This window comes from Eucalyptus grandis, chromosome 6, assembly GCF_016545825.1.
Source record: "Eucalyptus grandis isolate ANBG69807.140 chromosome 6, ASM1654582v1, whole genome shotgun sequence".
NCBI lineage: Eukaryota > Viridiplantae > Streptophyta > Magnoliopsida > Myrtales > Myrtaceae > Eucalyptus > Eucalyptus grandis.
The window spans coordinates 48257325-48284652 of NC_052617.1; the positions used below are offsets into that span (position 1 = coordinate 48257325).

The following is a 27328-nucleotide window of genomic DNA, read 5'->3' on the forward strand; positions in this document are numbered from 1 at the left end:
TGGGTTTCGACTCTCACGCTCTGCGATGAAGCATGACAAAAGTCTGAGAGTAAGAATTAGAGTAGGACCAACATAAAAAAAAGTTCAAATTGACCATGTACCAAAAAAAAATTATTAAATTTTTATTTAATACAGCCAACTTTCAAATCTGGTGTGCACTCTTCATAGGATTAAAATACCCTTATCCCATCCCAATATAGACAAAGTAAGGAAAATATAATATATCAACGATAAATAAAATTAGATATCCGTGGCGGTCAAACAAATAAATTCTTATTTTTTTTAGCGGTACTAATTTCCACATTTTTTTTGCTTAAAACCATTCATAGCCACTTCGAGTTAGTCACGCACGCAATGTGCTAAGCCCAAGACTGGTAGGGACCAGCCTTGAGCTTTCAAAGATCTACCAAATGTTGAAAACATTTTTTTCTTCCTAAACTACCCTTATTAATTTTTCATATTTCCATTATTGTCCATATATTTATTTATTTTTTTAAATGAAAAAGGAGCCGGCGAAGGGCGACGACCGTCGTGAGCGATTTGGCGCCGCGGCCGTCGGCTAGGTCGCTCGACCTCGGGCGACCTCCGGGAGGGTCGCCGGAGGTCGCCCGATGGCCGCCGGTGCCAAATCGGCTCATCACTGGGGCCACGCCCCTCGCCGGTCCTGAAGGGTTTAGCCGAATTTAAAAAAAAAAAAAAAAAAGAAAAAGAAAAAAGAAAAATATATATATACCCATCAAAAGTCCCTTGCGAAAGTTCTTCTTACCAAATGCACATTCAACTCAAAGTCCATTTGCAAAATTTTTTTACCAAATACCATTGCATTTTTCCCAAGTAGCTTTGCGCTTTCACCATTTGCATTGGACTCAAAGTCCATTGCAAATGCTGAACCAAACGCAGCCTAAGGACTAGTTGAGTAAAATTGAAGTCGTGGATAAGAATTAGACTATGAACACCCTAAAAATGTTGAAATCAAAAGTTAGCTTTAAAATCGCCCACCGTAGATAAACTTAGAAAGGCATGCCGAAACAACTCTCTACCCCCTGATAATCCCCCTAAAACTATGCTATGATGCTCTGAATCATATGAAGTAGTAAATAAAATGATGATGGTTTACAGTCAAAAAAAAAAAAAAAAAGTTAGCTTTAAAATCTAGATACTAGTAAAATCCGGGATTTATTATACTGATATGGGGAGTGCGTTTTTAAGATTGTCGGTGAGAGGTAGACTTCTTGAGATGCACAAAAACTGGCTTAAATATAATCTAACCGTTGAATTTAAAAAAATAAAAAAGAACGCGATATCAGTCGCTGGTCACTCGTGGCAGTTCTTGCTACTGTCAAATTTTTATTATGATAGAAAGTTCTAATGAGCTAATTAGTTGGGCTTTCTCAAATGACCACTTGACTTTCCATCAATTTTCACGTTTAGAAAAGAAAATTATACTTTTCAATGTGTAAGAATTTTAAATATGACATATTCCCTATCTTTGTTATAAAAAAGGTTGATATAACCCGATACAAGAAAATATAATGCGGATCTAAATCCATCAACTTCTCATGATGACTATTGTGCCAAAGTTTAACATCACATGCTTAGATGAAAGAGAGATATGATTAAATTAATGAAATCGAACAAGTCGGCCCATTGTAGGAGTCCGTGTCCTTAAAATCATCCAGAAAATGGAACAATCGAGGTGCGTGAAAACCGATTTAGATTGTCGCCTATTCGCTAAACAAGAAAGAACGAATGAAATTGGGCACATTAGGATCAAGATCTACGGTGGGGTAAACAACTATAACTGTAAAAACAATTGTCGATGGCTTTGACTGCGGGGAGCACCCAGAAAAACAATGAGAATTTTTAAGAATTTTTTTACAAGAAAACAAAGTAAAATCTAAAAAACTTCCCAAAAACCATCATTTTTCCTCCCCTTTTTCTTCTGGTGAAGAAGCTCTGAAAGCCCACGCCCGGTGCTCAAAAACGGGGAAGGCGATAGACGCAAGAGCCCATGATTTACACGTTTCGTACAAGTAGGCCCAATTGCTTCGTTCCTCCGCTTCTAGCGGACTTCACTTCTTCGTCCCTAAATACGACCATGCACATTAGTTGTTTCTCGATAACGCTTTCCAGCAATAGCAAATAGAGTGCGCTCCAGGTCTCGATTTCAATACAATCAGGTTCGAAAGATGATTTTGTCCGAGAGAATCTTATATTTCTAATCGATAGTCAGGATGGTATATGAACCGTTTCCATATTCTTTCTCGCACTAGCCTTTTTCGTCGAGGAAAATTCCGAGCGTTCGAACTATTTACATCTGCTAGTGTTGATTCAGGCATGTGAGAAATTTCTAGCATAGTCGGATGTCCAGTGTGTTATGGTGCATGATTGTTTTAGAGTATTATATCTCAACTGTCATGTCACCACTAGGACAGCCTTTGTAGAGGAAGAAGAAAAGACAGGCATATTGGCTTTCTTCATATTTTTTATAGGGTCCAGTTTGAAAACTTCCACCAAAAGGTCCGTTTTGATTAAAACGTTGATTTTCTTTATTTTTTCGTGATTTACACGTAGAGCTGGTATATAACTCAAATTCAATGAACCAAGTTAGTTGTGGGTTGTGTTTGGAAATATCAAAACGGGTTAAAGTGGGTTCACAATTTTAAAGTGGGTCTAAAGACAAACCCATACTCAATCAATTTAAGCAAAAAAGGGTATTAGTCAAAGAAATATAAGAAAATAAAAATAAAAAAGAATCGAGAGATTTTGATGTCTAACGAGAGAGGGAACTGCTACCGACGGTGCCTCTCTATTGTCATCGATGTCACCCAAGATGGCCGATTGTACCTTCGTAGATGTTAGAGGCATCTCCGCCGTAAGAAACAACATTTGATCTATCTTTCTCTTAGCTATTTTGCTCTATATATTAGGCTTCGTTTATGTCGTGAAAAATGAATAATTTAAGAAATAATTGTTTGTATCGCTCCAAATAATTTTTAATGAAATATATTTTTATTATTGACAAAACTTTATGTCTAAACATTTTTGCGCATAACAAAACTATTTTTCATTCATTCATATTTATAAGCGATGTAGACAATCATTTTTTATAAAGTTTTCTCCAAATTATTAGTCTTCCATGAAACAAAACAGAGATTCCATAATTTTCCGTTGCAAATTTCTCTATGGAGGACTTTATTCCATGCCCATGAACCTTTCTTTAGAGGGTACGGATTTATAATTTTTTTTTTCCTAGTTGGGGCAAGATTAGAGAAATATCGAAAGATTCGATTGTTTATCATTGATCTCCTCGAAAAGGTTATAATTGTTTGCCACGATTCTTAAATGTGGGGGCAAAATGAAGAAAAATATTGGCACTGGGAGTGGATTTTTAAAATAATAAGGTATATATTCACGTACTATGGACATTTTAGTGGGGAAATTGTCCCCACTTCTTGTAAAGGTTGCTCCGTCTCTGCTTTTTATCTCTTTTGGATCTTGATTAGAGTATACGATTCTTTGTACACTTTAAAGGGTTGGACAAAATCACGTCTGAGAGCCTCCAAAGTCGTAAAAAAAAACCAAGACAAAAACGCACGCCGCCACAAGCAAATGAGTCTCGATGTTTTTTGAGTCATCATGACGCTTTATGAAGTCAACTTTCGAAATTAATTGCGCCGGCTAGGGATAAAAAAGTTGCCCGCTAACATTAGGCAACCGTGACACGCATTGCGGTACATGTTTGCTCTCTGTTTTTCTCAAGTTTGTGCCAAAGATAGAAGGCTTATAACACCTCGGGTTTAAGGACGTCGACTAATGTATTATTAGTTTGTTTTCGTTTTTCACAGGTCTTTTTACTAAAATTCTGATGGTGAGATGCATCAACCAAGAGTTTCCGCTTGCGAAGACCAGCCCCAGCAACCAAAAAAATAAAAAAAAGTAGGGACTATTTTCCAAAACTAAAAATAACGGGAAAAATTATATATTCAATCTTGGACCTATCATAAGGATGCTCATAAGGATTACATTGGCAAATTCTAAAAATATTTAGGACTATATTGGCCAAACAAAAATATTTAGTAAATTATAAAAAAGATTTAAGATTAAGTTAATTAAATTAAATGATTTAAGATTGAATTCACGTCGAATTGATGTCAAACTTTTAAAATTTTTTTTTTTCTAAAAACACGATGAGAATGGAGCAGTTAGAAGATGAAAAACCAGGGGTGGGGTTGGTTCAGGTAGGTAGGGCTACGTCGGTGTGGTGGGCCAAAACTGGTGGATTGTCCGTTGGTCTTTGATGGCAATAGATAGCCCTCGTCTCTTTCTTCATCCAAACGCCAACCCCATCCTTCCAAAACTTACAAAGTAACCCAGAAAAAAAAAAGAAAAAAAAAATACAGTACCCATTATTGCAGAATCTCGTATCTTATAGATAATCTCACAGACCGACAACGTGAATTTTAATATCTGGAGCACGAAGAAACGTTAACCCTATTGAACTTTCTCACAACATCCACAATTCACGAAAATTCAAAGCGAAATTGCCTGCTAGTTAACAAGCATACTCTAGTCGAATTCGAATTAATCTTGGATAACAACAATTCCTTTCGAGCTCACGATCAATTTGATTCGCCCGCACGCCCGAGCCAATCCGGGCAAAAAGAGCAGGCGAAAGCAAAAAGACTCCTCTTTTTTTTCTGCTCCGTCGTTTGCTTGGAAGATTCTCCGTAGCTTTATTGATAAACTGCAACTATTCCTGCTAAACCATAAAGAGACCAATCTAAAAAAGCAAAGTCGCTTTTTAGGAGGGCCGTTTCCAAGGGACGACGCACCCGCACCGCACCGCACGCACGGGCGAAAATTGCTTTCCTTTTAAGCGACTCCCAAAACGCCCGTTCGAATCCCATCCCGTCGCGTTTCTCAAAAAGCCTTTGTTTCCCGTCGCAGCAACTCCCCCAAGCCAAGCCCCGCACCGCACACCTCATCCTCTCTCGCCTCCCCTCACTCCACGTCTCTCAGATCTTCACTCCATCTCCCTCTCTTAAATACCCAAAAACCCCCCCTCTTCGAGATCTGACCATACGCGGAGCAGAGACCCCCGACAGAGATTGGAGTCGAGGAAGGAGGAAACAAGGAAGGAAGGAGAAGATGTGTTGCGGGACCAGAGTGTGCATGTTCTGCACGTGCCTGATCATGGTGGTGGTCCTGATCGGGCTGCTGTTCGGCTTCGGGGTGTTCAAGCACGGCTTCCACAAGCTGAAGGACACCATCCACGACTGCGATCCCGCCGCCGGCGGCCTCTGCGGGACCGGCAGGCCCTTCCTGGGTTTCCCGGCTCCTCCCCCCTTTTAGCTCTTGCCTTTGGGTCCGTTCTCGAATTTCCAGTTCGTTTTTTCCCCTTAATCTCGGGTCGTGGATTCCGCGTCGGGATTCGTTTGCGACGCTGTCCTTCTCCTGATTCGTTCCCGATGGTGATGTGAAAAACTATTAGATGTGTATATAAATATTCTTTTGGGTCGAGGGGGGGTCTCGAACGATCTCCGTATGATGGGATCTGTAACATGCAATTTGCATTTGTTTGAAAGATTTGTTATTTGTCACGGGCTCTGATTTTGCGCTGCTGGGTTTCTTCGTATTCCAGACGCTGTAATGGCGTTAGGCCCGAGCTCCCTGTCGTGTGCTTCTAACGTATCTTTTTGGGGGGGACAGGAAAAGGGAAAAGCGTCAGCGACCGGAGGGAATCATCTCTAGGGTTCGCTTTTGCTAACGAACGATGCCTTTGTTTTCGTGCTGCCACATCGGCGTGTATATTTTCATGCCCCTCTCGAAGAGATGGGAATTTTCTACTGAGTACGAGGTAAAACTGCTTTGTCTGATGCCACTCTCTGCATCGATGAAGATACTGTACCGACGAGAGAGGATGCAAGGCGTGTTTCAAATCGAGGGATGTCGCCTACACGTCACGTTGAGATCTCCAAATTAGCGAACAAGCTTTTAAGTCTGGGAAACTAACGCGTTCTTGGTCTGCGCACGTTTGCAATGCGTAAGCTACTGAGTAAAACCCATGTAACCGCGCTACTATTATTTCATATGGATTAGGTATAGTGTCGCCTACTCCAATCGCTTGATCCAACCACATTCATGCTCGTGTGCGGGTTCGAAACAAACACGAGCACGAAACAAAGGATCCATACCTGATCCTATTAAAAAAGAAAAGTCGTCGTTGCGAATTTCGATTTTGCTTCTCGATATATTTTGGTATGTAAGGGGAGATACGAGGAATTGTGTTGGGAATCTTGGAGATTTTGGTTCCTAATTTACAGATGAAAACTGAATAGTGGCGTGGGGCCTACAAGATCACCCCAAGAACAGCCTTTTTGTACTCTATCAGACTCCCTGTAGGATTTAGAACGTTGGGATGGGATTCTGTTCCTGCCGACCGTTGGGTGTAAAAGGCTGGCTCGGAATTCTAGCTGAATTTTCTAGGGAAAATCTTTGCTTATTGACTTGAGTTCAAAGTGAAAAGGGAAATACGATGGGCGGGCTCAGGCAAATGGTTCTCCCGCAGCCCAGTCTCCCACTGGACCTATCCGAGCTCCTGGACTCTCATCTGGGCTTTAAAGAGGCTTAACATTGGTCAATTCGATTATCTTTCGTTGGCAGATTCCATTCCCGGGGTTTTTATTTTTCTTTTTGCTAGTGTTTTTCTTTTCTTTTTCTCAAACTAGGCAGAGACGCTGAAAAAAAAATTCCTTTATCTGTCCGATTCTTTTTATGTTTGGCTGATATGAAATATCTGACTAAACTTATCACCGCATCAAAACTGATTTGTAGTTAATTCTCCTTCAAGTGAAACGTACATTCTTCCTCCTAACTCAAGGCACTGAATTCAAATTATCATGTTTGCCCTTTTTTCTTGAGGCCATTTTCAATAGTATAAACTTATATGTCTAAGATTAAAACTCAATTGGTGTCGAACGAAATTATCATATTCTATAAAGATCAGTTGGGTTCTCAAAGAATCCCAACACCTATCGATCTAGAAAAAAAAGCCGGCGGGTTAGGATTTCCCTATAAAAAGAATCCGATTGAATTTGATCCATCAACTGGCCCTCCTATCCGGTACTAAAGAAAGAAAAAGAAGGACTTCATTAACAAAGATTCGCAGGCCATATCGTACTACTATGGGAAAAGCGAAAACCGGGTGGGATTAAAAATATTTCGAATTTCAAGACGGGTGATCAGTGATCACACGATACGAAAGTCAAGTCAAGCCGTGGGGAAGAAGAAAGAAAAATCGAGACACAATCATCGATCGCATCGGATAACGATCCCGACCCCACCTCGATGGGCCCAGCAGCAGCAGCAGCAGCACCAGAAGCGGAAGCAAGCAAGCTCTCTGACCCCTCCTGCAAGTCACTCCCGGCGGCGAAAACTCCGTAGCCGTACATATTATATATATAAATAGTCGGCCCAGTGGAGTCCAGAGATCGAAACCCAGAAGCGAAGGCAACAGGACAGCGGAGCAGAGAAAGCTCTGGAAGGAATCAGCGCAGAGTCAAACAAGAAGATTCATTCCTTCCTTCATTCCTCGATCCCAGCAGCAGCAGCAGCAGCAGCAGCGGAAGGCAGGCGAGAAGAGCGAGGATGAAGATCACCGTGATGACCGCCGACGAGCAGATCATCTCCCTCGACGTCGATCCTCACGAATCCGTACTCTTTCCTCCCCTCCCCTCCCCTGTTCCGAACCCTAATTTCGAAGTCGCGCGCGCCGCCGCCGCCGCCGTCGTCGTCTATGCGATCTGTGTAATCACGCGCTTTTCGTTTGTGCGGTGCAGGTGGAGAATGTGAAGGCTCTGCTGGAAGTGGAGGTCGGGGTCCCCTCCTCCTCCTCCTCCTCCTCCTCGTCCTTTCGCGATCGGTTCCGGTTAAGTTTGTTGTGCGCGTGTCTATGTGATTAGTGACTCGGGTGTTTTGCTCTTCCGCAGACGCGCGTGCCTCTCCAGCTGCAGCAATTGCTCTACAATGGGAAGGAAATGAGGAACTCGGAGAAGCTGAGCGCTTTGGGCGTCAAGGACGAGGATTTGGTGATGATGGTCTCCGGTGCCGCCGCATCGAGGTACGTTCCGTTCTCTTTGATTAGAAAGGGGGGGGGAGTGGGAGCTGTGCTGTAGAAGGAGAAGCGTCGCTGTCGCAGGTTGCGGCTTTTTAGTTTGAAGAATTTCCCTAGGATTTGAAAGTTCACGACTTTGCGTATACTTCGTGTAGGGATGACCTGGAATTTTTCTGTAGCTGGGTCTATATGCTTCTGTTGCTTCAATAGTTTCGTTTTGTTCTTGAAGCAATTCAGTTGAAACAGTGAAAAGATTAGGACTTTTCTATTTTAATCTTTTCCCGCGAGAAGAGGGAACTTCTGCAGATTTTGACTTGCGTGGACTGCTTATACTGAATTAGGATCTTGCCCTGTCTGCTTTTTCCTTTTGGAATATGGTACGCTTGATCTAGAACGCATATATTGAGACTGAGAGCGTTGCTTGTGATTTGATACGAGTGATGTTGATAGTTTACTTGCTATTTAAAATTCTTTCCATCTTGATTTACTCAAGATAATACCTTTTTCAGTTTGCCAGTATAGATAGTTAGGTTTGGTGTAATGGCATCTTGATGGTGGAGTGGATTGAGATTAGGACAGGGGGCACTTTATTGACTGTCTTTTACCATCACAGAGATCAGATGAAATTCATTTCTGTTTGCTGAGTTTTCCCTTGATGATGCGATGAGGATGACATATGATTGAGCAGTGGCCTCAATTGTTTCTTTGCAACCATCTTTCATTCTCCGTTATCCTACCACCTCTCCCTTAATCTTTTGAGTCATAGAGGCCATTGGCTTTCCTTTTTTTTATCCTTCCTTTTTTATTGGTTGTTGCCGGTAGGAGCAAGTGGGTGGGGAGGGAGGAGAAGGTTTTTATTTTTTCCTTTTTCCCCCCTTTTTTGTGCAAATTGTTGAAATGGTTTGAAAAATTACAGTGCTGCGGGAAATGAGTTGGCCTTGAATCCTGATGGGTCTGCTGTGAACCCTGCAGCTCTCCAGCAACAACTTCGACAGGATTCTAACATGATGGCACAACTCTTTCAGGTGACTGCTTGTCCATTTCTCTTGAAGCTTTTTGGTGTATCCCTTTGGGGAAAGCATGTTTGATTTATGGCACTCTGGTTGAGGAGAATACTCAATCAACTGTGTGCTGCCAATCAAAACTCTTCTTAATGTTTTGGTGTTGGCCTGGCTATCATTGTCGTACATTATGCTTTTCTTCGGATAATTTCTGTCCTGCACCACTTTAGTGTTGGCCCAAAGGTACGATGACAATTAATCAAAATCAAAACTCAAGCAACCAAGAATTTTCACAACAATAAATCAAGCAAGCAAATATAATATGCACAAATATGAAGAGAGTAGGGATAGAGAGAGCACGCTTGAGTTGATTTATAGTGATTCAGCACCCGCCTACTTGGCTCCCCAAAAATGCTCAGTAGTTTCCCCTAGCCCACTAATCCAATCAGAAAGTTACAAAAGATTGGTTGATCACTGATCCAACTTTCCACATACAAATCTGATGCCAAGCCTCAAAAGCTTTAGAGCATGCACTCAAAGTATATCTCTCACCAGACTTGAGCTTATTTATACAAGAGGTTTCTCACACTTAGATATGCAATAAAATACGTGATCTGCTCCCAGACCCTAGAAGTCTTTAAAAAAAAAAAAAAACCAAACTAGCCATTAGACACACTCCAATCGGTAACTTTTTGACCAATGCAGCTTCTACTGCATGCTCCACTAGTTCCAGTCGCCCGCTTGATCCACATAAAGATTGGGCAATATACAAGCCTCCGGTTGCCTGGTTGGGGAATTTTTTTCTGGACTTTTAGTGCATTTTAAAGGTTCCTCTAAAGGCTAAATAAGTGCTGTCAAGGCCAATTTCTGTGACGTTTTCAGATTTTCTGCCAAAGCCTTCGCGTTTGATTATTTTTCTTCAAATTTAATCTAGATTGAAATCATTAATAAGTGACATATAGTCAATATTTTGTTCTCCTACATAACACCTCTGCAATTTTGATCTCAAATTGTTTGTTTGTAAATGACCAGTACATAATTCTTTTTTTGCAAAAATGCAGTGATTAATTGTGTTCAGCAGTGAAAACTCTGGCATACCTAGATGTTTCATCCTATGTTTATTCAATGATATTGACATTTGGTTTCTCACTTGCTGAATGTAACATTGACTCCCAGAATGATCCTGAATTTGCCCAAGCGCTTCTGGGAAACGATCTAAATAAATTGCAGGATGTTCTAAGGGAGCGCCATCGCCAAAGGTCTGAATTACGCAGGCAACAAGATGAGGAACTTGTGAGTATATGTTTACCCACAAATGCATTACAAGGTCTCTATTCAACTGTGTTACCATGTTCAGGACATAAGCTTTGGGCAACTGTTTGATACGCACGTTTCTAGTTTCATTTAAACAAGCTAGCTGTGTTTTGTACCTATTTTTTGGTTTGATAGATGTGAAAGAATATATATCTCATACTTGTTATGAATTTTTTTTAATGAGATATAGGCCTCGTTTTTATTAATGCTTATTTGTAAGTTTGAGTTTGGCCCTTTATGCTTTTGTCTTAGGCCCTTCTACATGCCGATCCTTTTGACGTTGAGGCGCAAAAGAAAATTGAAGCTGCCATTCGTCAGGTAAACTGTAGTGATATTTAATTCTGGAAGATCTTTCCTCTGAATAGACCCCTTCCTTTATCGTGCCTTTGCTTCCTTATGGTTCAAGTTTTTACAATTCATTTTCCAGAAAGGGATTGATGAAAATTGGGCTGCTGCTCTGGAACATAACCCTGAAGCTTTTGCAAGAGTGGTATGTATGATTTTAGGAGTCTATTTTATATTAGCTTTTTCTCACCCTAATTGTATATGTTTATATTTTCCAGGTGATGCTGTATGTTGACATGGAGGTCAATGGTGTCCCTTTGAAGGTAGTGTGACAAGGTCAATGATAGAATACACTTGTCCTACCATTTCGACATGTATTATCTACGGAGATAACTTAAGAATGTAATACTTACTTTCTTATTGACGGTCTACGTCATCTGTTGTCTATCAAAACATCTTTAAGTGCTGCATTCAAACTTTGTTGGATGCATAAATACTAAAAAATCTGTTTTGTCTTCTAAGTTCTGTCATTTGAATTTATTTTGTTAGACCTTCTTCCCTGAATGATTTCAAAATCCTCACCACATAATTGTATCTCCTTTTTCCAGGCTTTTGTTGATAGTGGAGCACAGTCTACTATTATATCAAAAAGTTGTGCAGAGCGTTGTGGGTATGTCTTATCGATCGTGTTTGCTTCATATTGTTGTGCCTGACTTTCTCAATCATTGGTGTTCGGTATTTGATGTGGCTGTGTTTGGTTAGTTTGCTGTTAAAGGCACTATAGATTATAGAGAAAGTCAACAGTGCCGTGTGCTTTTCTTGCTCAGATTGTTGAGGCTTTTAGATCAGCGGTACAAAGGCATTGCTCATGGAGTTGGTCAATCTGAGATATTGGGTAGAATACATGTAGCTTCGATCAAGGTAAGGGAGGAAACTATTTGTTTCAAATGTATACATACAATTGCGAGGCAATTTATTTGCTTTCACCAGAAGAATTTTTATGCTTGATAGTCTTTTTTTATGGCTGTCCCAAGAATGGCCAACACCATCTTTTTCCCCAACCTCCCACACGGCAAGATTGAAACCCTGGCCTCAAGGGGAACGACTTTACTTTGTTCTAGTGAGCATATGTTTTTTCTATCTGTTGGAAGGATGCTATTACCCAAAAGACTTGTGATCGTGAGGATTTTTGGAGTCAACTAACTTTAGACACATCTCGCTGAACACTGAGTACTTACACTGTGCTTTTCCTCTTGTAGATTGGGAATATATTTTATCCATGCTCCTTTTTGGTGCTGGATGCTCCAAACATGGAATTTCTCTTTGGTCTAGATATGCTCCGAAAGCACCAGGTAGTTTTTTAACTTCATTTTGTACTTATGAACCTTGGTTTTATCTTGCATGTTCTGAAAATTACATTAGTCGTGATTAAAAGATTTTTGCCTTTTTAAATATTGGGTTCAGTTGTGATTTTTGTGATGTAATTGATGACATGAAATTGTAATCATCAAGTTGCCATTGCTTTCAGTGTATAATTGATTTGAAGGAGAACGTTCTGAGGGTTGGCGGAGGGGAAGTTTCAGTACCATTTTTACAAGGTCCAGTACTATTGCTAACCTTGACTTAGTTCCTTTGAGATTAAGTTCTTAAATCTGAAAGCTCTTGCTCCTTCTCAATTTGATATGAATTGCGGTTGGTTCTCCATAAAAAGTAAAAACTGAAATATGCACTTTTTACAGAAAAAGACATTCCATCGCGTTTTCTGGATGAAGAGAGGCATGCCAAGCAAGCATCTAGCTCAGGAGCCCCAGTACGTCTCTTTCAATTATAAAATAGTGGCTGGATGATGTCGTACATCAATTATGATCTTTTGTTTGGATCATGTTTGTGTGATGCAAACTCTCAATAGCAAGCATGATATAACGTTTGGCTAGAAGTGAGTTATTACATCTGTTCTTTTTGATAGAGGAGTTAGTATCATCTGTGTTATTTCAGGCTACAACAGGTACAACTGATAAGAGTAAAACCACCATGCCATCTGGCAGTCATTCTTCGGGTCAGTTCCAATTTGCCTATGTATATATATGTACCTCGTAACTGATGCCATTGTTGTCTAAGTTGTGTTGTAATTTCCATTTTGCTGATTTCTATTTTCAACGACATATCACTAGTGGGATTTAAGTCGTTTTCTTGTCCTCTTCTAACTGCCACAGGAGCCGCGAACACACCCAGTAATGCAAGCAAGGTTGGGTTTGCTATCCACTTGCCTTTTATCTTTTTTGTTGCCTGTGGAAAAGTGGTCTCCATATGTGGTTATGTAAGATATGCCGTGACAATCGAAACATACTTCTAAGATAGTTGATACTCTGAAATAAGAGCTCACTGATGTTAATATGTCAGCATGCTTGGGGGAACGGTTAGGTCTACTGATCTGGATAGTATAAAACCAATTCCCTAAGCTCAACTATGTGCAATTGGCAATCAATCACCAGTTAGGGGCGTGTGTTTGTTAATGCAGGAAGCTGATTTAGAAGCGAAGATTGCTAAGCTTGTGGAGCTTGGGTTTAAAAGAGAGGCAGCGATACAAGCTCTGAAATTCTTTGATGGTAATGAAGAGCAAGCAGCTGCCTATCTCTTTGGGGGCTGAACCCGAACTGAAGATGGATGATTATTCTTTCGACTCCCACATTTTTCGCAATTATTATGGGATGCTGCTGATTTATCTAAGTTGACCAGAGGATGTGTAACTTGTTGAGAATATTGATTCAACAGTCCCCATTTTCAGCTACCAATCTCTACTTTTTGTTATCCAAGTTCATACTTTTTAAATTTATTGATATGTAATATCATTTTACAATTTGATCTTTCTCCCCCCTTCATAAATGAAGAAATTGGATATTCAAGAATTTTTGTCCGTCCATATATCAGTGATCCGACGGTTGTGAAATATGCGGACTGGACATGGTGCTCCCAAGGCATGATGCCTAACCAGTACCAGAGCATGTGGCACACATGCGCTACAGAGTTAATTGCATGATTTAGTTCTCATTTATTGTCATTTGCTTAGTGGTGACTCTGTAATTCTTTGAACCTATGTGCGGAGATATGTCTGGTTTGCCGGCATCTGATATTTTGTGTTTGAATGATGGCGTCTCTTTGCTCAACAACGATAGTCTTCTTATTAACGTAATTTTATCTGATACGTACGAACACCACTTGTGCAGATTCGAAAGTTTGCGGGATGGATGGTTGATCTTGAGACTTCTGTGATTCTGAAAAGGAAAACTAGAGGGGAATTGTGACTTGGGGCTGTTTGTTTGTGTTCTTTGTTTCTGTTTATGAAGACAATTTGTGTTTTTTTGTTCCAGGAGAGCAAACACGTGTTTATTTGCGTTTTTGTTTTAAATCTATTTTTTTGTTCTCGGAACAAATTTGGAATAGAAATAAGAAATAAGAAAACTTATTTCTTAGTTTCTAGAAGACTTTCGAGAAATAAATTCTCTCTCCTATTTTTTTCTTCTCTTTATTATTTTTTTTTCTTTGGCCGATCGCCGGCCTCGGCCATGGCTAGCGATCGGCCATCGAGGGCCGGCGACCTCGCTAGAGCGTTGTCGGCCCCCGATGAGGCCAAGTGTTGCTGGCCCATGATGAGGCTCTGCCTCACTTTGGTTGGGTGATAACGAGGTCGTCGGCCCTCGATGAGGCCAAGCATTGTCGGCCCATGATGAGGCTCTGCCTCATTTTGGTTGGGTGAGCTCGAGTTTGTCCAAATTTGGTGTCGCCTAGTGTTGCGACCCAATTTTTTTGGGTTCACCACCTAAAACTAGATTAATAGATTACTAAGTCTTTAAGCTTAGCTCGACTTAGGTTTGAATTCTTAACATGCAAATGATTTTCAATCGGAGTCGCCACTAATCTATTTTTGGTGGGTCGATTAGAAACCCAAGTAAACCCAAGTAAAGTATTTACTTTACTCCTACAATACGAACCGAGAGATTTATATGAGTTCGGGAGACTTGATTACACTAGACTATCCTAGTGCCATTTCGGTACCTTTTTATTTCATTTTCAAAAAAATGTTTGGCAATTGAATTGATTTTAATTTAACTTCATAACATGTGAGGTGCGCATACCACCAATTTAACAATCAAGAAAGCAATTAAATATTGCAAAACATACCTAAAAGCAACGAAAAACATCTACATTGTTAAATTAGAATTCATATCAGCAACCCTAAATATAATTTCTAATTAACACGCAATTTCAATTTTTGTTTTCACTTTATTTAATGAAAATCATGCGATGCATGCTAATAATCTAATATGACATGGCGGCACGACCTAAACTATATGACATGAAGAAATGCAATAATTAAATGCAATCTAAATGACCTAATTCTAATGACATGCAATGCAATGCAATAATATACAAAATTATTTAAACTAAAAAGACATGTAGCATACAATTTAGTATGTGAGTTATATGTCATACGACATTTATTAAATGACTTAGTCTAATGACGGGGAAGTTCTAATTAAATGAACCTAATAAAAACTAAATGACTTGCATTTGATATTTCTATGCAAAAATGATCTAGCTAGATTAAAATTCTATCTAATTTAAACTAAGGATTAAGTCACATTAAATCCTAATTTAAACTAAAATATTATTTTAATCTAACATGCAATTTATCTAAAAAGATGATCTAAATTTAATATGAAAAATATGCTCAATGATTTTTTTTGTGATTTTCTTTATGAAAATTCGAAATTAAAAAAAATAACCTAAATGAATGCATTTTTATATTTTTTATATTTTTCTAAATTCGGAATAAAATCCCTATTATAGATATGCAAGATAACAAGAAATATTCCAAAATAAACTGAATCATAATTCAAATATTTTTTGGATTTTTTTAGTGATTCTCCAAAACAAGCAATTATCAACTAAACATTAAATCTAAACAATCAAGATATTCAATCAAATAAATGATTAAAATAATCGAAAAAATAACCTGGTCAAATTAACGATTATCTTAACCCTAATTATCACGACAAAAGTTCAAAATAATTAAAAATCTTATCCGATTTCTTATGGATTAAATTAATAATTATATTGATTCAATACTATAATTAAAAAAATGATCCGATATCTTACGGATCAAATTAGTAATTACAATAATTATGGGGAAGACCTGCGGATAATGCCTACAGAATTCATTAAGATCACTTCAAATTTTCACAATAACAACTAAACTTAAAAGAAATAAAGAAAATAAAGTAAATAGAAAAGAAAATAAAACTACCTAATTTCCTTTTCTTTTCTTTTTCTTTTTTCTTTTTCTTTTCCTGCTTTTTTCACCCACGGCTGAGCGGCTTCGGTGGATCACCGGAGGTTGGGTCGCCGGCGTTCAGAGCTCCGGCAAAGCTGAGCCGCAAGTTGCAGACGAGTCGGGGGCGAGACCAGCTTTACGGTGCAGCAGATCAGGCTCTGAGCAAGGGCGTAGGCGGAGGCTGAGGGGATCCGGCAACTGCTGCGAGCAAACGGCGGGAGGAGGGAGACAGCACGGTGGCGTCGGACTCCGGTGGTACTGCTGGGCGTCGGTGCTGGGGTTGTGGGCCGGAGCAGGCGGATCTCGGGCAGAGTCGTCGTGACGACAGATCGTCGGGCGAGTGGGGACTCGTATGGCGAGGTCGCGAGCAACAGGTGGATCGCGGGTCGGCACGGAAGGGGCAAGTCGTGGCAATGACCGACTGGATCGAGAACCGGCGGGTTGCAGACGAGGCACTACGGAGCTCAGGGCAACGGCGTCAGGCGTCGCGGGTCCTCCTGGCTTGCAATCCAGGTCACTTGATCGGAGGCGGGGAGGAATAGACGCAGACAGGTGCTCGGCGGGAGGCAGTCGCGGGGTCGTCGGTAGCAAACGGAAGGCGGAATCGGGTCCGGCTGATGGAGGGCAAAGCGGAGCCGGCGAGTGTGAGGGAGACGATGAACAGTAAACGTCCCCTCACCTCTGCTTTTTTACTTTTATCTTTTCACTCTCTCTCTCTCTCACGTCACTTTCTCTGCACACTTCTCTCCCTTTCCTATCCCAAAGAACCGAAACCCTCTTCCTTTGTCTCTCTCTTTTCACTTGACTTTTTTACCTCCGTACCTACTCTTTCATAGGCCAAAACAAAATGTAATCTTTTTATCAATATTTCATCTAACAAAAAGATTCTTGATAACCTCTTTATCAAAAAATATTTTTATTCTCCTTATCTCCCGAATATCTCTAATGATTTTATCACCTATTAATAAAGATGAGATTGCAATACGATTTTCTCAAGAATATCGCATCAAATCTCAATTTTTCACAAGATAATTGATTAAAAAAAACAACGGGCTTGGGCTTATTTGCTCCTTTCGTGGGCTTAGTCCGACTAATTTGAACCCATTCGCACCGTCCAGGTAAACAAGTGTAAAAAAATGTAAATTAAAAACAAATGCATCTAAATCTATATGCTATGCAATTAATATTTTTTCAAAGATAAAATTAATCCCTAATTTTTTAAAGCGACAAATGACTAAATGGGTTGCCAAAATTTAGGTGTCAATACCTAGCTATCGACGAGGTTCGGCCTCGTCGAAGGCCGACGAGCCTCGTTGTGGCCGGGCGAGGCCACTTGGCCCTTGTTGGCTTGTCGCCAACCATAGTCGAAACCGGCGACCGACCAAAAAGAAGGAAAAAGAAAAAAAAAAAAAAAAGAAAAAGAAAAATTAAAAGAAACAAAAAAATTATACAAGTTTATGTTTACATTCTTTTTTATTCCAAGAACAAATTTATTAAACGCGTTCTTCCGTTTAAAAATTGTTCTCCATAAAAGAAGTAGTTTTTTTTTTTTTTTTTTGTATTTATGTTCCTTGGCACAATTTTGAACATAAATGTTACAAAATGCACTTTTTTTATTTGATGGAAAGTTGATCTGATTTTTTTTTTTAAGATTGATAATTTATATTGTTTATAAAAATAAAATATATTTCCATTTTTTATGAAGGTATTTAGGTATAAATTAATGAAGAAGTTCTTCAAATATTTCATTTATTGCTAAATCAATTTTGCGAAAAATGAATGGGCTGGTATTTCGAAGAAAATAAATGAGTTAGTAAAATATTTTTCTAAAAATAATTATTTAAAATAATTAATTAATGAATTCTTTTATTAATGATAATAATTTATGTCTTAATATTTTTGTAAATAATAAAAACGTTTCATATAATATAAATAATTAATTTTTAAGAATTTTTTGTTCAACTCATTATTTTTCATGAAATAAACGAATCACACACGGTACTAAAATTGGGTCACCCAATTACCAGTGGTTTGAAAAAAAAAAACATCACCAAAGGGTCAAGATCGAAGTCTCCTCGAATACCTAAAGTAAGAAAGTTGGGTGTTGATGAAGCTCTCTCTCTCTCTCTCTCTCTCTCTCTCTCTGTCGTTATATAAAATGGAATGAAGCAAAAGGTCTGAAAATGGGTCGAGAGGATGAGAGACCAGGAGGAAAAGGAGAAGGAGCATGGATTCTCTGAAGCTACTGGGATGGGCTAGCCGGGAAGATACAAATTATCAAAAAAAGAAAAAGAAAAGAAGTTTCTTCTTTTAAAGTTTTCATCTTCTGACGTTTTTCTTTCTCCGTGAATCAAAAGAAATGATTTTTTTTTTTGTCTTCCGTTTTGGGTTTTATCTTCCCTGTTCCGCCCATTCCACTGGCTTCCGGTAATTCCTCCTTCTCCTCCACCCTCTTCATCTGCCGTGTCGGCTTGTCTGGTTTGTGGTTCGACCATTATGTTCGTTGGATACTCGAAGTCGGAAATGTTTGGCATATGTTTTTCTTGATTGATATGTGTCTGATCTAGATCGAACTTGTTCTGCAACGGAGGGTTCATGGTTCTTAGTGTTTCTTTTCTTTCTTCTGTGGATTGAGCTAACGGATGAATTTGCAGGACGTTGAGGTGAAACAGGAAAGCGATTCAGCCACCTTAAAGTTTAGATTTTGATGAATGACTTTGGATGCTGACAGCATCTTCGACGTGTGGATTAGCTCGCGAGAGAATGAAAAAGTCGATTGATGAACTCCTCCAGATCATCTACCCTACTGGGTTTTTCTTGCTTTTAGAAAATAGTCGCGAAAAATCTAGTCTCTTGTGTATTTTTTTTTCTCCAATTAGCATCTTCTGGCAAAAATCTGATCTGACAGCAGTGGATCTTGACTGAAACACTTGTCTGTTGAGTTAATATTGGATTGAATCATGTTGGAGAAATGTGATTCGGGACAAACATTGCAGATATTGTTCTGAGTAGCGAGTACCCATTTTCATTTATCTTTTGGCTTATTTCTGATGCACTCCTGTTAATGCACACTTGCACACGGCAGAATGAAAGTTTTGCCAACTTGAATTGGCATGTGTAAAATTATGGGACCCAGTTATTTCTTGATTGTGTTTGTGCTTGACTTCAAGGGCTTAAGATAGATTAAAGATGGCTACACCATTTCATTGTCTTTGAGAAAACCCCTATTCCCCTAAGAGAAAAATGAAGGCTAGAGCCAGCTACCATCAGATCCTATTTAGCTTGCCAAGCCACAGTCTTCCTTGTAGTGGTTGTCATGTTCACTGGTGCTTCACAACCAAAGGACTCCTCACGTAATGCACCCCGTCAGACCAGATCAACTTTCCAAACACATAGTCAACGGGCTTGCCAGCAACTTTAGGTTTCAGCACCACCTTGAATTCCTTCTCTTCCCCGCACTTTTCAAACTTCAGGTTCTGTGGTTGGACGGAGAGCGACACTCCTGCTGGTGCCTTAATGTGTGCAGAATACGTGCCAGGAGTCCCCACATTCTTCATCCTTCTTGTGACCACCATTGTGCCGTTGAGATCTGGGACAGTGATAGAAGGGTAGTTCAAATCCGATGTTTTAAAGTGTTTAGGGCATCTGTGAGTCTCATTGGTGAATAGTCTCAGTTGGGATTCATTGTAGCCTCGGGCGCATAGGAAGTCCAAGTAGTCGTTTGCCGTCAAGTCATACACAAGACCAGGGTTCATGGCGCGATTTGGCCGGATGTGTCCAGCACCGTAGGAGAATGGAGTTGCCCTAGCAAAAGATGCATCGAGCATCGGCTCTAGCTTGTTGTCTCGTGTTCTTGCTGTGTAATGGTGAAAGTTACAATCAAAGACACAACAAAGAAGTAAGAATTTGCCTGCTGGTAATATAACAGAAGATGAACTAAAAGAAAGAACATATGAAGATATAGTACCAGTTGTCATGATCGCTGATTGTATCGCGGCAGGACTCCAACTTGGATAGAGGGTTTTGAGGAGACCCACAATGCCAGCCACGTGAGGACAGGACATTGAGGTGCCTGACTCTGCACTGAAAGGCGTTTTACGCTTGTCGAAATCTTGACCTGCCGGACCGACTGCCAGTGTATAAGCAGCAATGATGTTCAATCCTGGTGCTGTTATGTCTGGCTGAAGCACGCCAACCACGATTAGGTGCTTTGGCATGGGACTTAACAGTCAACAGCGGTTGATCAACCAAAAAGTACATAGACGCCTTAAGAAATCTCAGTAATATACCTTAAGGATAGCTGGCTCAACGATGTTTGGTCCCCTGGATGAGAAGGAGGCCATAAATGGAGCAGGTGTCGTGTTTAACATTGTCTTCACACGAGTAATGTAAGCCATCGGAAACCTAAATGAAACAGAGGCGTGCACGGAGAAGTAAAAGCATATATAAGAATGTGAGAATCCTCGACAAAGGTGAGATTAACCCAAAAGATGGTCGCACGCTGGCGAAAAAACAAGAAGGAACTTAGAAAATTTACGCCGTGGAGTTGATGTAAGCAAATAGAACTTTCCCATCCACGAAAGAGATGTGAGCAGCGGGAAGAACATGAGCATCAGCAACAACATCATTTCCATTCGCTTCATCATTAGCCAAAACCATCCCAACAGCACCTGCAAGCGCAGCTTGCTGACCCACGACGATTCTCTTGTTATCAACGAGAAGGCAAGCCAAGATCTTCCCCTTCACCTTCTTGCGGTCGAGGGTTCCAGCCTTGCAGAGCAAACTGTGAACAATTCAAGCAATACTCGGAATTTGTGTAATAGTTTATGATAGCGAAAAGGTACTATACAGAAGTGGATATGACGGAGAAGTAGAGAACATTTGGAAAAATATCAGCAGATTAAACTCACGCTTCTGCGGCCGACACATTTGCAGCCTGTGCATCTGCACCACTGATTAGTGGATAGAATTTATTGGATGGCAACTCATTGGCCGAAAGGCTTGATCCCTTCCAGAAACATTGTAGTACAATATAAGTCAGTGTCAAGAAAATGCGACTGTTTAAACAAGAAGGACCTAACCGAAAATCAAAAGAAGCTGAGAAAGAAAATCCAGGTGTAACTGAAGAAAGAGGTTCTTTCATGAGCTGCATTATCGGATTAACAAGTTTATTCATTACACTGCACATAGATTCGGAGACCAATGTAGGACGACTAGCAAGCTCATCTGTGTATAAGAGTAGTCTAATACCTTTAGATGCTGCTTGTTTCCAAGAGCAATGTATGTCGTGAATTCCCGGTCAATTGTGCTTGCAGCAACGGTGATCATCCACGGAGCAACATTAAGCACTGTCCCTGGTTGGGGCCCTGAGTTGCCGGCGGAAGAAACCACCACAATCCCATTCCTAGCTGCGTGGAAGGATCCAATGACAATTCCATCCATGAAAAACTCGGCCGGTTCATCGCCCAAAGAGACCGACAGAACATCAACACCATCACTAATCGCAGCATCAAAGCCTGCCAAGACATCTGCGTCAAAGCAGCCGACATTTTCCAACGGAGGCCAGCACACTTTGTAAGCCACAACACGGGCCTTTGGAGATCCTCCCTTAGCTGTTCCATTGCCGTAGCCAAAAACACTTGCTCCCGGGACCAAGCTTCCTCCGGCTGTCGATAGAGTGTGGGACCCATGACCATCATGATCCCGTGCCGTATAGAACGTGGAGTTCAAAGTCCAGCATATGCAGCATATCCTTTGTTGAAGTACCTCGCTCCGATCAGCTTCCTTAGTACAGAGGAATGAGAGATTGGATTCACCATGTTGGAAATAGACATGACACAATTGTTTAGGTATGTTCATTTCTTTTAATTTTGAGCTTTTAAAGTCTAATATGGCAAAATTGATCATCGTGACATGGAGGAAGAGCACCCAGAGAATAGAATCTCGAGGGCTGCAAGGGAAAGCTTAATTGGAAGCTCCAATGTTACAAGAGGAACATGACCTTTTTCTGACAAAACCCACAAAAAGAAAAAGGCAATTTCTTTCAGGGTTAAAAACACTCATCAGAGTAAACTTTGGCTAATTAGACAATGTTCCAGGAGGAGGGTAATAATGATAAAATCACGATGAGATCACAGAATCTTCAGCTTGCTTCCACAAGCAACCTAAGCCATACGAATAACATAAATGCAAGAGCGAATAGGAAACATAAATGAGCTCCTAATGAACGAGCCTTGTTTTTCTGGAAGAACGTCATGGCTTGCTAGACAATAACCGTGTAGATTGGTCATTGCATGATGTAGACGGACATCAAATGGCTAACCAGACCAAGGTTCGTACTTTACTTAACACAGTAAAAAAACATAGGTTTTATACCTTTACAACGCGATATAGCTGAGGAGAACCACTTTATCTGTAATATTTCCAAAGGCTAGCTCTTTCTAATGAAATTCAAACTCCCGAAGTTCTGCTTTGATATTTCAACTATTCCTTTTGAAGTGGTGCAGGTGACAACTTTAAATGAAGACATTTTTGTGTAGAATATGGACTCTCCTCTTTGAAAGTTTCTGTTAAAAAGTCATTGTTATCCACAGCCAAAATGTTTTGATACAACTTAGCTTTCAAATCAGTACTCAAGTCAGGATCATATCATCTTTCTCATTAACCAATGCCCATATAGGCAATTATTGGTGTAGAAATATGAGCATCAGTTTTCATTAAACCAGCAGAAATACCCTTTCTCCTTTTTGCTGTAAAAAAGAATGGAACTGTAAAGAACTATTCTTAAAGCACATGACAGACAAGTCAAATGAAAAAAGATGTATGCATGAACCTGTGGAAACACCTGGAATTAAAGTCGGAGAAGGGAGGAATGAGACCTGTTGCAAGAAAACCCATCTTTTATGCCCCGCTGACAGATTCCGCGCCACTTTCCTGGGATAGGACCCATCCCTTCATCGCTAAAGCTCTTCGATTCTGGCCAAACACCTGTAGAAAAATAGAAAAGAGACATTATAAGCATCTCCTGCAGAATTCCAAAAAAGAAATCATTAGACAGTCACAGTGTGATGCATGTCTTATGCACAACGGAAGCAAAAATCATTTTGTGGATATAGTCAAGATTCATGTACCGAGACCCTCCATCCCCTTAAGCTTTTCCACGGAGAGGTTATTAACCTTTTTAAAGGACATGAGATCAATGGTGAGTTGGTGGATAAAATGGAGAAAAGTTGCTAAGCACAAATACAATGGGGTTAACATCATGAAAAATTCCAAATTATTATACTTGTGGCAAATTTATTTCTAATTAATTTTTTAACCACAAAAAATTATAAACCAATATATCTATGACAAATTTACCTCCCACTTTCTTTCCATTAAATTGAATTAATAATATAAAAAATACAAATTAATACACATGTGACAAATATATGATAAAATCCCAAACTAGTGCATCATCAATTATAACGTGTCATTCAATTTAGAAAATTAACGGTAAAATTTAATAAAAACTAACGAAATGTAAATTTATCATATATGTACCAGTTTAAGATTTTTTATAGTAAAAAAATTAGTTTGAAATAAATGAGTCATGATATACCACTTTAGAGTTTTTCATGATATTAACTCAATATAATATGATATTTTCATAGTGTTAGAAAATGACAGAGAAAGTTCATCTGTGGGATGAATCATTGATTTTCTCGAGTTTTTATTTTTTATTTTTGTAATTTATAATAAATAAAAATAAAAACTAAAACACCAAAATCAATTTTCAAAGTCGTCTGAGGTGAGAGTTAAAGTAGGAATAAAGTAGAACTGACTAAAAAAAAAAAATTCCAAAGTCATTTTACTCTCCCGGAGGTATTCATAAAAGGACATTTTTCTTGATTTGGTAGCTTATAATTTTTCTAATATGAGCAAATAAACTTTATGATCTCACTTTCTTGTTTACTTGTGTGCAGAAGATGCTGATCTAGAAATATATAGAGTTAATACGATAACGCTTGACATAGCAGAAGTGTTATGGTCAACTCTTGAACTCATTACTTGATTAGGAAACTAAAGTTTCGTTGAAAACGTGCAGCCATCAAATCAGCTTCTACTCATGCAACTAAAGCAATCTCAGGGGTCCACCCAGGTATGATGATGAAAAAGAATCAAATCAGTCTGAACCAAAAACAAAAGAGAAGAAAAGAAAATGCCTTAGTTGAACTGGTAAAACAAAAAATTCCGATATCCCAAACACAATAAAAGATACCGGTGTCAAGGTTGCCGATAATTGTATCTTCACCAAACCTAGCCTTCCTCAAGATGGAATTCTTATGGATCACCCCATTTCTCTCTAGCCCCAAGAAATGCCATGACCTTGTTGTGTGCAATTTCCTTCCTTTGCTTAGGAACACAGATAAGACATCCGGGTGCTCTGCATCGAAAGATGAGCGATGAATTTTGCAGATGAAACTGAAGAAAACAGAGCAGCATTCTCTCGGCTTCACAGACCAATCAAACACAGAAATCAAAATCACATAGTAATGGAGCCAAGCTCTCACTCGCAACTTCTGCCGCTTGATCCTCATCGAGAATTGCAGCAAAACCATTGATGTGATGAGTGTATGAATAGAAAATTGCCTCCTGAGCCTTCTCATTGCTGTCCAAATGAGTTGGAAGTACAGAGCAAAGAAATCACATTTTATTAGGAATGAAGAAGAACTACAGTTTCGTGCTTGTCATGTATAAATTGGAACTATACCTTCCCAAGTACGATCCAAGTAAATCATAATGAGAATTGGTGGCACTTTCAATTTCTGCTGCGGTCGGTTCTGGACCGTGTGCATGAGATCCTAGGTACACGATGTAAGGCTGAAGCACAAAGTGGAGAAAAAATGAGGCCATTGAAAAGCAAACGCCCAGAAAATGATGAAACTGAGAAGCAGAGTGAGTGACAGGATGGTTAAAATTTAAAGGAAGCACCATAAAAAAAAGATTTTGGGAAAAAAACCAAGATAAAAGATGAGAAAAATAAACCATTCTGCCAAAATAATTGGTGATCAAAACTGGAAGACTTTCATAATTGAAAACAGCGTATGTTCAATAAATCTTATTTTTGCAACCAAGAAGGCAAAAAGTGAGCATTACCTTTTTCAAGGCGAAGGCGGTTGAATGCACCAGACACAAAAGCAGGACTGAGAGGAGAAAATGGGAGCGAAAGGAGAGCTCCATTGCTCTCTGTTTTCAGACGAGAAGTGCAAATGAAGCGTTTTGCTTTGCTTTCGCCTGTTTTTAAATCTCTGCTTTCACCTTTTTATGTTAGCAAACAAATTGCTTGACGCAACAATAGTGAAACTTCCTTCGCGACCACATCAACACCACCATTGTGGAATGCGGATTATGCAAAAGGATATAAAATTTCCCTTTCTTTCATGATCTTCAGCGAGATCATTCTGCAGTCATGAATCACGAGTATGGTTATGGATGGAAATTGATATTATATATTATTCTCACCGAACTTAGTGGTTTCAAAAGGAGGGAGAGGGACTGCGAGACATGTCCTACTTTTGTAAAGTCGATGTGATCTCATGCATGCAAGTTGAGAACAGCGAGCATAGAGTCAGGAATAGTTTCTTTTTCCATTTTCCTTGGGGTTCTCGTCGTCGGGAAAGTTATTTTTGTGTTTTTTTTTTTTTTAAATTCTTTTAGCAATGCTACATCTCGACAAATAGAAAGCATCTTCCAACGTTAACTTTTTATCTTTGCAAGAAAATGAACCAATTAAGTGAAAGTTTGGTGAATGATGATTGGCATATTGCCAAAACAAATAACAAAAATAGTAATTTTAATGATTAAAGTATCCCTTATCTAATCCCATAGATCTTCATTTTCTAAAATAATATCAATTATGATTCTTTCTTTTCGTATTTGTTGTCCTTTTTGTACATAAATAGGTTTGAGCCCTTTTTTTTAAATTTTTTTTAATTTTTTTTATAGATCTAGTACTTATTTAGAATAGTGTGCTAGATGATTGGTATGGTCAATTCAAACGTGGGTAGATTCCATATATAAAATTTGGAAACACTATTTGAGTCAATTCAATATTTTTGGAATTGAAAACCACATGTGTTTAAATCGGAATCAAACCTACCGGCTTTAGGGTCCATTGAAATCAACAACGGCTTTCTTTTTCGTTTATATATAATATGCATGTATCAAATATGACTACGAGCATTTTTGCCTGAGGATAATATGTCAAACATATAGCATCCCAACAAATATATTCTTTTTTAAAGAAAGAATAAAAACACTTACTCGGGGTTATGATGATTGAGCTGGATTGTGGTTGAGTTCACTAGGCATATGATCATTGAACTAGTTAGCTGAGTTAGGGACTCTTTACGGACTGATCGGGTATTTCCATTCATTAGAATTTCTTTCAATTGTTAAGTTTCATAATACTTGCCATTTTCTTTTGCAAGTATTAACAATAGGGTCCTCTAGAAGAGTGACCTTAGGATACATATCAAGCATGCATCATTAAATTTCTCATTAATGTTTGAGGTGTTAGACTACTCGTTTTGATGCGAATGTGAAAGGGCTAGTGTTCTGGCCTTTATATAACTGGAAATAGAATGAAGGGGATATGAAGAAAATGAATATTGATTGATCTTCTAATGATGCAAAAATGAAGGACACCAGCACCCACTGAGTACTAACATTCTATTATTTGTCACACCCCTGTTCCAATAAGAATAGACAGATAACACGACCATTCTCGATGGATGTCCTTCCATGTGAAGGATGTAATTTCAATAAACTAACAACTTATTATCAATATATACATCTCCATATATGTAAAATAAATTAACAAGTTGGTTATAATATCGGTGTTTTTTTTTTATAATTATATCTCTAAACTAACGACTAAAACTAGCAAACTTCTCAACCATATATGGCTCATAAAAAAAATTCTATGATAATGCAAATGCTTTTAGTCTACTTGCCACTAGCCGCGTAACCTAAAAAATATTTAAAATGAATGGTATGAACAATCACAACTTAGTGAGTGGTATGTTTCTCCTAAGTAGATTGAACATTCATTATGCACATATATAAAGTAATATTAGAACTCATAATCCAAACCCAAAATATAAAATATTACAAAATCAAATATAAGTTATTTCACTTCAACAAAGCTTTAAACTTATCGAGAAATACTCATTTAATTTGTTTTATCATAATTCAAATATAAATGGTCAAATTTATTGATCAATCTCCATCAAATCA

At 39.0% G+C, this 27328-nt stretch overlaps 3 protein-coding genes and 1 long non-coding RNA gene across 5 annotated transcripts; 3 read left to right on the top strand and 1 right to left on the bottom strand.

Annotated features, from left to right (window-relative positions):
* The first annotated feature begins 4854 nt into the window (after positions 1 to 4854).
* Positions 4855 to 5603, top strand: LOC120294663. Its single transcript, XM_039315019.1, has one exon. The coding sequence runs from the start codon at positions 5152 to 5154 to the stop codon at positions 5353 to 5355; it is 204 nt and encodes a 67-aa protein (XP_039170953.1). The 5' UTR covers positions 4855 to 5151; the 3' UTR covers positions 5356 to 5603.
* Positions 5604 to 7305: 1702 nt separating this feature from the next.
* On the top strand, positions 7306 to 13622 carry LOC104450394 (protein DNA-DAMAGE INDUCIBLE 1). Of its 2 annotated transcripts, none has more exons than XM_010064923.3 (16): positions 7306 to 7716; positions 7842 to 7874; positions 7992 to 8122; positions 9033 to 9141; positions 10294 to 10410; positions 10684 to 10749; positions 10859 to 10921; positions 10995 to 11039; positions 11325 to 11386; positions 11544 to 11637; positions 11976 to 12068; positions 12245 to 12314; positions 12456 to 12526; positions 12712 to 12772; positions 12921 to 12961; positions 13235 to 13622. In XM_010064923.3, the coding sequence occupies exons 1-16, from the start codon at positions 7651 to 7653 to the stop codon at positions 13361 to 13363; spliced, it is 1251 nt and encodes a 416-aa protein (XP_010063225.1). In that variant the 5' UTR covers positions 7306 to 7650; the 3' UTR covers positions 13364 to 13622. The 2 variants fall into 2 exon arrangements, with proteins under 2 accessions (XP_010063225.1, XP_010063226.1); XM_010064924.3 differs by having other exon boundaries at positions 7316 to 7716; positions 12930 to 12961.
* A 4522-nt stretch (positions 13623 to 18144) lies between these two features.
* On the top strand, positions 18145 to 19080 carry LOC104450395. Its single transcript, XR_726690.3, has 2 exons — positions 18145 to 18475; positions 18703 to 19080. It is a non-coding gene; the product is annotated as an uncharacterized LOC104450395 (long non-coding RNA).
* Positions 19081 to 19207: 127 nt separating this feature from the next.
* On the bottom strand, positions 19208 to 25468 carry LOC104450397 (subtilisin-like protease SBT5.4). The gene is given in 12 exon segments (XM_010064927.3): positions 19208 to 19904; positions 20016 to 20229; positions 20338 to 20452; positions 20586 to 20831; positions 20959 to 21056; positions 21299 to 21780; positions 21783 to 21832; positions 22927 to 23035; positions 24309 to 24473; positions 24601 to 24698; positions 24801 to 24910; positions 25187 to 25468. Coding segments are annotated over 12 exon segments (2307 nt in total). The 5' UTR covers positions 25271 to 25468; the 3' UTR covers positions 19208 to 19368.
* Positions 25469 to 27328: the final 1860 nt, after the last annotated feature.

What these genes read in the sequence shown, in the direction of transcription:
- LOC104450394 (XM_010064923.3), top strand. Translation starts at nt 7,651, where the DNA reads ATGAAGATCACCGTGATGACCGCCGACGAGCAGATCATCTCCCTCGAC. An exon ending in ACGTCGATCCTCACGAATCC is followed by an intron (nt 7,717 to 7,841) that starts GTACTCTTTCCT and finishes TGTGCGGTGCAG; the next exon opens with GTGGAGAATGTGAAGGCTCT. An exon ending in TCAATGGTGTCCCTTTGAAG is followed by an intron (nt 11,040 to 11,324) that starts GTAGTGTGACAA and finishes TCCTTTTTCCAG; the next exon opens with GCTTTTGTTGATAGTGGAGC.
- LOC120294663 (XM_039315019.1), top strand. Translation starts at nt 5,152, where the DNA reads ATGTGTTGCGGGACCAGAGTGTGCATGTTCTGCACGTGCCTGATCATG.